The sequence below is a fragment of the Balaenoptera borealis genome (assembly GCF_965194805.1).
Source record: "Balaenoptera borealis genome assembly, chromosome: 2".
Taxonomy (NCBI): Eukaryota; Metazoa; Chordata; class Mammalia; order Artiodactyla; family Balaenopteridae; genus Balaenoptera; species Balaenoptera borealis.
In genome coordinates, this window is record NC_138867.1 from 155,348,401 (window position 1) to 155,361,118 (window position 12,718).

Here is a 12,718-nt window from a genome sequence, read left to right on the forward strand (position 1 = left end):
GAGACAACTGTAACTTATTTGTGGTAGGTAAAGCACTTGACCCATAGTAGGTGCTCAATAAATTGTAGCTAAGTTTTAGAATTGGATTAAAAATAGCTTTATGTAGAGGTAACTGCAATCCAAGAATACTCTGGGCCAATTCTGGAGGAAAGAACTGTAGTATACCTACAATTTGGTCAACCACCCATACAACAAAAGACAGCTCTAACATTTGAATAGCACCTTAGAGTTTTATAAAGTATTTTCTCATTACAGAGCACCCACCTGACAAATAAGGAGACAGCTTTGAAAAAGCAACATCCCTGTGGTCAGTGAGCTGCTAAGTTAGCAGCCAAGGCAGCCGACAACAGCTCTCCCAGGCCTCTTGCCTCTTAGCCCAGATGCCTCCCCATCCTCCTTCAGGAGGACATGGGATGGATGTGTGTACACAGATGGCACCCATGGAGAAGCAGGCCCAGCACAGGGCTAAGGACAGAAGCTCTACATCAGGCTTCTCTGAGTCTGGGTTTCCACCCCCATCACTTGGTAGCCGAGTAAACTTGGTAAGTTACCTCTTCATGCCTCAGTTTCCTCATCTGTACCATGAGGATGATTCTAATAGTCCCCACTTCATAGCATTGTGGGGATAGTTAAACGAGATGGTCCCTGTGAAAAGCACGCAGTAAGCACTCTATAAATGTTGGCCACTGTTACTATGCATCAAATATAAAAGACACCAACCTAGTGCGAAGGGCTCTCTGTCAAACGGAGCTAAGGAACGATCTAGGGGCGGTTTCGTGCTTCTGTCTATGGAAGGAGCAGGGACTGAAAGGGAAACACTGAAGTCAGTTCAAAGAAGAGAGCAGTTGGCTGGGGGAGGGGTGCGGGTGGGCTGGTGGGCAAGAGAGGGCAGCCCCTATACTTACGCTTTGCTGTTTTTTGGTTTCTACTTCTGCTAGGCTCTTCGTGGTTGAGCTGGGGTGGCGGTAGTGGCTGCTTTAAAAGAAATCCACGTATTAGGAAGCATTTCCAACCCATCAGCAAGCCCTGAGGGCTTTATCCGCCTAAATAGGTGTGAAGTTGTTCACTTTTCTCCACCCCCATGTTCCACTCACACATATAACTGTCCATTTCTCACCTGAACTGAGCTCCCTGTCCCACACACTGTGAGAGTGTTTTCCGCATGTCACTCCCCTGCCAAGCTTTTCAGTTGCTCCTATCACATTAGGAACAAACATAAAACTCACCATGGCCCGCGAAGCTCTGCCTGAGCTGCCCCCTCTCCACCCACCCGTCCAACACCTTTGTACGCTCCTCTCTCCAGTGCCCACCGGACTCTCACCATAAGTATCTTCCTGCAGTTCCTGCAAAATCTCAAGCTTATGCACTCTTTGGCATCTCTGTACTTGTGCTTTCCTCTGCCTGGGATGTTGTTTTCCCAGCTCTCGCCACAGCTGGCTCACCCTGGCCAGCTCAATGTCACCTCCCCACCTACCATCATGTTCCCTGGTCTTCTGTCTCCCTAGCCACACGTTACTACTCAAATTACCTTGTTTATACATCTCTATACTTGTTTATCATCCATCTACCCCTAACCCAAATAAAAATTTTATGAAAGCAGGGATCTTATTTGTCTTGTTCACACTCTATTCCCAGCAGCTAGAACACTGCTGGGCACTGCGGCTCAATAAATGTCTGTAGATTGAATGAATGAATTCTGCATCCCAAGAGTGAGGTGAAGCGGTACAGATTTCAAGAGCAAAATGCATGTGTAGATAAATTCAGCTCCATGAGCCCCCTTTGTAATAAAACTGCAAAAGCAGGAGGAAGCCATCTGTTCTTAGATGAGGTGTCCCAAACTGTGGGGTGATCTGGATTTTGAGCTTTGGGGAAAATATGTCCTCTCCCTTCTTCTAGCCCTGACACTTGGCATTCACCACAGCTGTCAAAGTGCTCTGGTCTTTTATGAAAAGAGCACATTTCCAACTATTGATTCCTGATCCTGAACTTCTCCGGGCCTCTCTGGATACAAGCCTACCTCAGAGATATTGCGGGTTCGGTTCCAGACCACCGCAATAAAGCAAAAATCAAAAGAAGCCTAGTGATGAGGAAAAATCATAAATTTCTCTATGACAGGACAATCAAACTAAGTCATAGCTGAAACACATATAATATGCCCCCATTGGTGATGGGCCTTTCCTAATGTGCAATGTGCATTTGTATTATGCATTAACCAGACCTCCTCAAGGCAGGAGGATATAAACAAACTTGGAGAAAAATGGTTTCTTCTGAAACCACCATTGTGACTTTTAAGTTTAGTATTTCTTTCTCATCCTGTCAGGGAGTCACACTGACCTAAAGGCTCACTCTGTAGGTACACACCTGACCAAAACATCTCTGATGAACTTTGTGTTTAATACTAACCTGTCAATATGATACATGATTCTTTGTCTCAAAAATGTATGAAACTGAATCTCGAGCTCCTGACCAGTGGAGCAGTTCTCAGAGCTTCTGAGAGTCTGTCTCCCAGGTTATAATCCTCAGTTTGGCTCAAATAAAATTCTCTTTTTTTCTTCTTAGTTTGATTGTTAATTGAATTTTCGTTAACACTAGTCACACAATTTTTTTTATTTCCCACTGAATATAAAAGTTACATTTATACTATACTGAAGTCTATTAAGTGTGCGATAGCATTATGTCTAATAAAACAATGTGCATACCTTACTTTTAAAATATTGCTAAAAAATGCTAACCATCATCTGACACGGCGGAGTTGCCACAAATCTTCAATTTGTAAAAAAAATGCAGTATCTGTGAAACGCAATAAAGCAAAATGCAATAAAACGAGGTATGCCTGTTAGTTAAGTAGAACCACGGGATCTGAGACTGTAAGCTTGAAGAAAGAGGAAAGGGAGTTTGCTGCCTCTCTCCCTGGGTTCATGGCATTGCACGTTTTGTTCTCAAACCTTTTGTCGGTGGAATTTCAGATGTTGGCCAGCAGGTGGCGCAAGTCCTTTTGCAGGAGGGAAGGCTGGGGACCCAAATACTAGTAGGTGCCATTAGTTTATTTTACAGTTTTCACTTATTTCAAAAGTCAGAAAAAATAGCCCAATGAATACTAGAAGGAGACTTTATTATACAAATAGCTTATATGGTTTATGGTAAAGAGAAAATACCGATGATAAAAGGATTATGATGTGTATAAAAATCACTAGTATTTCATCCTCCAAAAAGCCCACTGTGAGTACTTGGGAATGCATTTTCCCGGCCTACATATAACTTTTTCTTACTGGCTAGAATTGCATAAAGATGTCTGTAGTTTTTTCTCTCTGCAGAGGAAATCATCGAGTGGACACAAAGTGGCATAACAGAAAGTATGGAGCCTACCGAATGAGCCCGGCCGCCGGCGGGCAAAGGAAGGATGGCGGCCATCGGCCTCTGCGGGGGCACGGGAGGCTGCTGCACTTTCCCGGAGTGGGGCCGGTCTGTGGAAACACAAAGGCATTAAAATGAAAGGAGAAATGCTACATCTAGGCGAGTGTGGGCCACACCCAGGGCTCTCCAGGAACCCCTCCAGCGCCGGCTGGGGGCATCTCCGCATTGCTGGATCCCACAGACTCCCCCCAGCACCAAGGCCAGCCCCAGCCAACATGGCAGGGATGTGCCCACACCTGGGTCATACAGGGTGGGGAGTCCTTGGCCCCTTGCCTTCTCTGTACCTGCCCGGTTTGTCTTACTCTTATACTTCGGAGCAACACTCACCTGACCTCTGGGGAACAGGTATTCATCAGAGGTTTTGTTGATGAAGGCATGAAAAAAGGCCTCTTAGTAATTAATTCAGCCAGAACCGTGAGGGAGTGTTTTCAGACAAAATTGTACAGAAGTAAACATGTACAGACACACAAATGCTCACATGCATATGTGCACACATGCACACGCAGACACACACAGAGACACATACACTGAGGCACACCCAGCTGCCTGGGCAAGGTGAAATCCACTGTCATGGCTCATGAGGATCCTGTCCTAGGTCCCCTTCCTTCCCCTCACAAATGCTCTGGGTTGTCCTCCCTCCCCCCCACCCCCACCACTTCCTCCTTTCTTAAAGGGAGGAGCCAGTCACCGACTCCTGTAACCAAACCACAGACTCTTAACAAAAACTCACATCCTTCTGGTCATCACAGAAGTATCCCCAGGCCAGGTTGACAGGCTGGCAGTGTTCCATCCCTTTGACAGGGAAAGGCCAGGCCAAGACTGTGAGGAAGTGACAGCATTCTTACATTTTGTGCCCTGGCTGTCTCTTCTGCCTCACCCTAGCCCCAGTCCTGGGGAAGCAGCACTCTTCCACAGAGAATGGGGCTCAGAACCCAGCAAGCCTGGTCTAATCCCATACCAGTGCACCCGCTCTGGCCATCTGTCAGCTCCTCTGACCCGTCATGCTCCTTTCAGCCTCAGGGCTTTTGCACGGCCATTTCCACTGCTTAGAATGCTCTTTCCTTCCCACCTCTATGCTCACTTAGCCAACTCCTGTTCACCCTTTAAGTTTCAGATTAAATATCATATCCTCAGGGAAGCAAGTCCAGATCAGGCATATGCCCCAGCCTCATCTCCCACGCTTGTCTCCCTGAGTATATATCATGGTTTAATTAAGTCATTTTGCGACTCATTTGTTTGATGTTGCCTGGACTATGAATTCTTTAGGGTGAGGACTGTCTACCATCTCGTTCATTCTGTACGCTCAGAACTGGCATGTATGAGGCACTCAACGACTTAGTTACCTGTTTCTTCTCAGGGTCTTAATTTCCCTATATATGAAACAGGCTTGATAATTGTTGCCTGTATCATACAGGGTGCTTCAAAACACAAAATGAAATGTCGACAGAGCGTGAAAGGGCTTTAAAATTGCCAAGTGTTACACAGCCTAAAGGATTCGTGGTATTAATTTTTGTGATATTGATCATCAACTTTCTAGCTCACTCCTTGATATTATGCAAGTGTGTATGCGCCTACTTTCTGTTACACCACTGCTAGAGTGTAAGCCCTGTGAGGCAAGGGCTGTGTCTTCTTTCCGGATGATTTTGAATTTCAGCATTTAGAATGATGCCTGGCTCATAATAGAAGACCAATAATTTTTGTTGAATGGATGAATGAATAAATGAATGAGGGAGAAATGGGCTGACAGGAGCAGATAGACAGTGAAAATCTTGAATACTGTTTAAAGATATTAAAGTTATGGCCAAACCACATTCAATATTGTTATATTTATTCTGACAGTCTGTGGGTAGTGGTGCCACCTAATCATGAATTGGTCAAAGATGGGGAGGAACAGGACAGTCCTCTTGAGTACCAAAGTAACACTCAAAATAACCTATTACTTCCAAATACCCGTAACTGGCAGTTCAATATCACCCACCATCAGCGATGATTTGTCTGCAATCATAAATATTTGTCTGCAAATCATAAATATTATTGATCCTCACAGCGAACCTATGTGGTCTGTATTGGTATTGTCCTATTTCAAAGATGAGGAAATTGAGGCCCAGAGAGGTGGAGTCACTTGCCCAAAGCCACAGAGCTGGTTAGCTGGCATCAGCATGCCAAGCTTTCTGCTGCATGGGCGTTGGCCTCCCATACATCAGTGGGGGCTGGGGGCTGGGCCGCCAGGGCCCTTACCTATGTACGTGGAGCTGGGGTTGGAGAAAGGCTTGGCAGGCAGGATGGAGTTCTGCAGAGCCTCCTCATCGTTGGAGGGTGGCGGTTCATAATCGGCATCGTCTTCCACGGGTGCCTCTTCCTCTTCATTGGGGGACTCATAGTCACCGTCATCCTCCCCATCCTGATCATCATCGGGACTTTCATAGTCATCTTCCTGCCAACACAGTGATGTTGTGATGGGGCGGCTTACCAGTGATGGGGACCACACGGTGTGTAGAGGTCCCTTGACAGTAGGCGTGCCCGCATCTACTCTCTCTCTGCCAAGCCTCACAGTGGTCCTCAATTGGGGGCAGTCAGCACTAGGACGGTCCTCCCACTACACATGAGGATACTGAGCTCAGGGGGTACAAAATCACAGGGCCAGCAAGATGTAGACTTGGGACCCCCGTCAAGGTCTTCAGACCACTAGGCAAGTGCATTTTTCTCTACATTTTTTTGCACAACAGAGAAAAGCAGAAGAAATGAGGGGGATACAGGAACAGAGGGATGGGAGAGCCCGCTGTTTGGAGTAAACACGTTTTTTACTCCAGACATTGCCAAGAGGAAGACTAAACACCAGGAGTGTTTGTGATGCCCCTAGTTAATTGTCAGTTCTGTTCTTAGGGTGCCTATGCTCAAAACTTTCTTCCCTAATGGGGAAACCAGACAACCAAAGCCTGTTAACTAGAAGGCAGGTTAAGTTGTGCCTGAGAGGGGATAGTCAGGGCTGGGCTAGTCCCTTTGCTGAGAGCTGAGTGTATAAAAACAACAGCTTATTATTCGTGACATCTGGCACTGAGTGTGAAGCTGCTCTCTTGGAAGATACTCTTTCTAAATTTTAAATTATTTATTGTATTTCACGTATGCTTCTCTGTGGATCTCAGGGAAATTAAGCCCTAGGGGCTGGGTGATTGCCTTTGAAGCAACCCATGAAAGTGGACAGTTACAGTAATGATTTCCCAGGCAGAAGTGGCACCATCAGCTGCCAAGCAATGACTGGCTTATCACTCTCAGGTCAAGGTCAAGTGGGTCCTAAATGAGCCCAGGGCATTTCTCTAAAGTCAAGGGCAGTGTGGAAAGAAGCAACAGGAGGTTGCAACTTGGCGAGGAAAGGTGTGCACTGAGAGCCTAGAAATCCTGACAACCTTACTAGGTGGCTTAAGGAAGCCTGTCTAAGGTGCTCAAGTGAAAGATGCATGTGTTAATTTTTTGACTTGTGGAATATGTATATTTCTAATATTGGAAGACGAGGTTGAGTACCTTCCTGAACTCCAGAAAAGATTTCGTCCTGCCATCAGTGTTCCTATAACTTGAGAACAGAGGATGGAACCCCTGATGAACGGGAAAGACTTCGGAACCACGGCCTCAGTGCCTCTGCAGCCCTTGCTGACTGCCCCCTAGACCTAGAGGGGCTCCCTGCAATCTCTCAGCCTGCACACCCCAGCCCTGTGGCTCCTGACTTTCCACCAGGCCTTTACCCCACAAGCCCTTCTCAACAATAGACTTTTCCTCTCTGCTTCTAGAAAACTTATTTTCTCCCGGTGATTTGGCTTGAATATTTCTATGTGTGTTTTTGTTCCTAATCATATTCTGCCCTGTGTGTGTGTCATCTAAGCTATAAAATGCTCATAGAATTGGGTTCTTCGTCTCCATCACCCCCCAGTGCCCTGTGCAGTGCTGGGCACTTCATGGAATCCCAAATGTTGTAGCCAGTGGCTAGTGGAGACTCCCTGTTTACAGAGAAGATGGAGGTGGTTAGCCTCAGGCTGAGCTCACGGGAGGGACTACATGGCAAGAAGCGGCAAAGATGCAGCTTCTGCCTAAAAATGTAAACATTTGGGGGGAAACTGGTCTATTTTCCCTTTGGAACAAAATTAATCTGTCATATTCCTTTGTTCTCATGTAGAAAGCACAGACTTAGCTAGCATTTTTTTTTTTTTTTTTCACATTCAATGCTTTCTTTTACCAGAATCCCAGCAGGACAAGGGATGTTTAGTGCCTGCTTCCTAAAGGCACTAGAGGCAGCCGCTTACCAGAAAGACCCCTGGACGGAGGGTGGGCGACCTGGGACCTTGGCCTGCCTCTAACTAGACGTGTGGCTCTACGTTCTCCAGCGGGCTCGGCTGCTTCATCTGTAAAGTGAGCAGACTGGGCTACGAGCCGTAATGGAGTTCTTAGCCTGAGTCTGGCTTCAAGCACGGTGACTACATATGCAGTTTTCTGGGGACAAGATGTGCAGAATTCATCAGACTCTCAAAGGCGCCATCATGACCCCTCAAATATAAAACCCAGTTGGATTGGCCCATCCCTGAGGTCTTTCCAGGGCTGATAGTTAATTCTGAACTCCCTTTCCCTCTGGGTCACCAGTGGGGACTTAAGCCTATGAGAAAGGCTACTTTAAAGCTACTTTAGTGTAGACCATGTGGAGCAGGGGTTTGGGGGAGGGCCCTGCTGTGGAGGTGTGCACGGTGGATAATGGCGTGGTCAGCACCCCACAGCCCGTGGCCAAGTCCAGCCCACTGTCTGTTGTTTGTCAGTGAAGGGCTGGTGGCACAAAACCAAGCCCATTCATTCAGGTGTCGTCTACAGCTGCTCTCGTGCTACAAGGGCAGAGGGGAGTAGATGAGGCCAGAGACGCCGTGGATCGCAAAGCCAGAAAGTTACTAGAAGGCTCTGGCCTTCACAGAGCACATCATCTGACCCCTGGGTGGCTCTATCAGGGCCTTGCTCCTTTCAGCATCATGCTGGTTCCTTATGACAAAGGCACTCTGGAAACAGCTGTAAGGTGGAAGAACGGCCCACCCCATACTCACAAAGGATGACCAGCCGCCGTTGTCTTCTTCGTGGCTTTCTGTGGAAGAGGATAACACCAGCATCGGTACCAAAAGAAGCCGCAAGAAGGAAAGTCAGAGCCGCTCCCCACTCCGGGATCCTTCCCCACCACTGCCCCATTCCAGGCCTTCATGCTACATACCTGGGGGTTAACAATTCAGTATCAGCTCTAGAATTTCTACTTGAGGGGCTCATTCTGCCAGACAGAGGCAGTGGTTCTTAACCTTTCACATGCATAAAAGTCACTTGAGAGTGCTTTAAAATATGCAGATACCCCGGGCCCTATCCCTAGAGCTTCTGATTCAGCAGGACTGAGTGGGACCCAGGAATCTGCATTTTAACAGGATGTGCAATTTAACAACTGAATAATTGCTTTAAAGACTCAGAAGCAGGAGGGCTGGCTCTGCTTAGGTGTTCAGTTCAAAGCCCGGGTCATTCCATGCACCCCATAGAGTCCCTCCCTGTGTCTCTGCAGAGGGTCCCAGCTCAGAAGGGGCCATAGCCAAGTGCTCCGGCATAGTGACATCTCTCCTCCCCTCAATCTGGACCAGCAGCAGAAGAACGAAAGCGCCTGTCACCTCCTAAAGCCCTTGCTCTCACCCCGAGACCTTTACCTGTTTCCTCAGGAAACCGCTGGACTTGGGGTCTGTAAAGACAAACAGCATTGCATTAATGGCCCTACTGACTTAGGGAGATCTCCCTCTTTCCTCAGTCCAGCCCTGCAAGAGGAGCCCCCCGGGGGAGGGTATGTCTCACCACCCAGGACCGCTGTCCTTGTTGCTCTGAAACCAGGTCCAGGCTACCCGAAAATTCTGGAAACCACCAAAGCCATGTTGGTGGCACAGTTGGGAGCTTGTGACTGTCTGACTCTCTAGGGGAAGTTCCCCTGATGTCCCAGACACAGGGCAGAGAGGGGGGACCCCTGGACTGAAGGATCACTGCGGATCAGAAATGGGGGCAAAACCACTCCCGTGACTCCCATTTAAAGTTAGACTTGGGTTTGAAAATTCCTTGCATTTCATTAAAGTGACACCAGGCCCTCAGCGGCCCCACTCACTTGCGTGTGAAAATGCTCCTTCTCTCTTCATTTTTGTTGATTTCTTGACTTAACTTACTGAGAATCCTACAAGATAAAGGGACAGGAGAGGTGACAAAACAATCATCTCCCCGCTGCCCCAAACTTCCTCCCGCTGAGCCCTGAAGTTCCCTGATCTGTGTGACCTCAGGTACCTGGGCCAATATTGGCCAGCCTCTTTTTATTTTTATTTTTTTTAACATCTTTATTGGAGTATAATTGCTTTACAATGGTGTGTTAGTTTCTGCTTTATAACAAAGTGAATCAGTTATACATATACATATATCCCCATATCCCCTCCCTCTTGCGTCTCCCTCCCACCCTCCCTATCCCACCCCTCTAGGTGGTCACAAAGCACCGAGCTGATCTCCCTGTGCTATGCGGCTGCTTCCCACTAGCTATCTATTTTACGTTTGGTAGTGTATATATGTCCATGCCACTCTCTCACTTTGTCCCAACTTACTCTTCCCCCTCCCCGTATCCTCGAGTCCATTCTCTAGTAGGTCTGTGTCTTTATTCCCGTCTTACCACTAGGTTCTTCATGACCTTTTTTTTTTTCCTTAGATTCCATATATACGTGTTAGCATACGGTATTTTGGCCTCCAGCCAGTCCCCTGCCCGTGGGGCCTCTGCTCCTCACCTCCTGAAGAACTTGTCACCTCCATCCCCCTACCAGTCCCTGCTCCTGCTTGGGAAGCTCTCTGCTGGGGCCTCAGTCTAGCTCAGAGCCCCTCTCTGGAGACCGGTCAGCTCACACCTGGCTCCTCTTCCTCTGAAATCCTGCAGCCTTATGATCTGGATATGACCGCTGTGTATTTTATTGTGTTAGTATTCCCCGGGGCTGAGGTCCCCTGACTCTGGGTTTGGCATCCCTGTAGTGATATCTAACTTCTAAGAATCTTCAAACCATCTCCAAGACCTGGAGGAATCAGCTGCTCGCTGCATAACTCTTGACAAGAGCTCCCGTGCGCTTCTTGGGTCTGAAATCTCCTTCCATTCTCCGCTCCCTGACTCCTTCTTGGTGACATGGGTTCTTACAAACACTTGGTGAAGTGTTCTCGATCTAGGCACAGCCTGCTGAGTGGGAGACTCCCTGAATCACCCATGCCCGGAGGCCACCCTTGGCCAGGACCCTCTTATTCCTTGGATGTTGTGAACTAGCAAATCCCCAAACCCCAGGACAGGAAGGGCCTTTGTGAGTGGGACGGCACCTCTGGCATGCCCTAGCAGTAAGCTCCAGCCGCACTTCGCACCATTGCTGTGACCAAGGGAGCCCTCATCAGTAAACAGGCTCATGTTCCCTAGAGATTTGGGGCAGCTGGAGGAGCCTCAGAGGTGATCTAGTCCAACATCACTTTACAGATGGCACCACAGAGACCCAGACGGAGGAAGGGACCGGCCTGCACAGCGGGTTAGTGATGAGGGCCACCCTCTCCCCATCACACGCACCAGCCCCAGAAGCCAGCCTCCCTAGTTCCCAGAGCAGCACACTTTGAACACACCACATCCCGTGTTCATGCCCCTGATGCCAGAAGCCCCCTGGGGGTGAACGAGCCTGCAGCCCCTCTGGAAATGACCTGGGGTCTACACTGCTTCTGCTGAAGTGACCACCTCAAGGTAACAGGTTTGGCCTAAAACAAAATTGCTAAGTTAGCAGAAGTAGTCTTGGCATCCACCACTTCTTGCGTCCCCCATCATCCCCCAGGCCCCCAGTCCCCCCACTTCTCCTTGCTCCCCGGGACCTGCTGCTCGGAACCCTCCAACACATTAGAGTGACAGGATAAGTGAATTGTTAATAAGTCCACTGGGAACTTTAGAGGACAGAGAAGGAGAGAGGACAGCGTTTAATCCTCCATCATAATGTCATTGTTGGGATTTCACACTTCACCGGGAGATGCTTGGGGATGGGGCTTCCCAGCGGCCTCCTGATCCCACCTCCAGAGCGCTTGTTCCTGGTTCTTCTGTTTCCTTTAAGCGATGGTTTTGAGAAGCTGGTGGGAGTCCCTCTCCTCCCTCCTCTGACGTGCAGTGTCCCACACCCTGGCCAGGTGCGTCTGTGATGGCTGCAGCCGCCATCCCCATTCAGTCACGCCTTCATTCAACAGCGCGCGCTCAAGGGCTTCTAAGTGCCAGGAGCTCTGCTGGGGCTCAAGGTGCCTCAGTGAACAAAACAGAGATCCCTGCTCTCGAGGAGCTTACTTCTAGCGGAGAGAGACAGAAAATAAACAACGAACATTTAAGGAAGTGAAATTCTAAGTGAGAGCTGTGTGTACACACATGCAGCAGAGGTGCGGGCTGGGTGAGGGTGGAAGGAGTGCATAGGTGGGGTGCGGTTGCAATCGAAAATGAGCAAGCCTCTGGGAGGAGGTGACTTTTCAGCAAGACCTGAACTGGGGGATGCTGGGCAGCACATCCCTGCAGAGTGTAGGGGGGCGAGGGGGTGCAGGAGGGGTGGGGGAGGGGGGAGGGGGAGGGGGGAGGCCCTGACAGGCTGACACAGCTGCTTTGATCCTGAAAAGACCTCCTGCTCTCTGCAGCTCCTCTGCTTACTGGTATCTTCAGCAGCCAGGCTGGAAGCTGCTGGGCTCCTAACTGGTGAAGGAAGGAAATGTCAAACCACAGGACACACAGAGGAGCAACACAGAGCTGAGAGCAAGCAGAGCCAGAGAGGGGCTGGCAGCCCAGCCTGCAGCAAACACGGGCGCCCAGGGCCTCCTTCTTTGGGGGGCCTCAGGGCAACCTTCCCAGTCAGCTGGGACCACTGCTGGGGGTGAGTGCAGAGGGCAGCGGTGCTGGTGGACAGAGCAGGAGGTTGTTGCTACCTGTGTGTGCAAACCTTCAAGGTTGTCCCCGACTCCCACATCCCCAGAGGACCAAGTGACAGTGAGTGGCCGGAGGTGACTCATTCCCCCTCTTCCCCACAAACCCCAGGCCACACTCAGCACCAGGGAGAAAGGCAGAGGGGGCTGGGCAGCTGGTAGACACAGTTCTCTCTGCTTCGTCTGTTTTAGCCCCAGAAGTGGAGCGAAATTTTCCACAGGAAGTCAGGCCATGGCAGGAGACAGAATCCTGCCATGACCTGGGTTCCAGCCCTGTTGCATCCCTTAGCTTGCTGTGTGATGGGGGCTGGTCTTTGAC

At 49.2% G+C, this 12,718-nt stretch overlaps 1 protein-coding gene and 1 long non-coding RNA gene across 3 annotated transcripts in view; one reads left to right on the forward strand and one right to left on the reverse strand.

Moving 5' to 3' along the window:
- Positions 1-5,225, forward strand: part of LOC309622729 — a 29,129-nt gene extending 23,904 nt beyond the window's left edge. The window contains exons 4-5 of one of the 2 annotated variants that reach the window (XR_014241081.1): positions 256-542; positions 3,315-5,225. This is a non-coding gene — a long non-coding RNA (uncharacterized lncRNA). Of the gene's footprint in view, positions 1-255; positions 706-3,314 lie in introns of those variants that run through there. The other variant, XR_014241082.1, reaches the window with a different exon arrangement.
- LCP2 (lymphocyte cytosolic protein 2) overlaps positions 1-12,718 on the reverse strand; it is a 48,193-nt gene that overhangs the window by 17,601 nt on the left and 17,874 nt on the right. The window contains exons 4-10 of the mRNA XM_082378828.1: positions 9,563-9,628; positions 9,120-9,151; positions 8,487-8,524; positions 5,653-5,848; positions 3,367-3,464; positions 906-972; positions 717-804 (exon numbers count right to left, since the gene is read on the reverse strand). Coding sequence (XP_082234954.1) covers positions 717-804; positions 906-972; positions 3,367-3,464; positions 5,653-5,848; positions 8,487-8,524; positions 9,120-9,151; positions 9,563-9,628 — 585 coding nt within the window. The remainder of the gene's footprint in view (positions 1-716; positions 805-905; positions 973-3,366; positions 3,465-5,652; positions 5,849-8,486; positions 8,525-9,119; positions 9,152-9,562; positions 9,629-12,718) is intronic.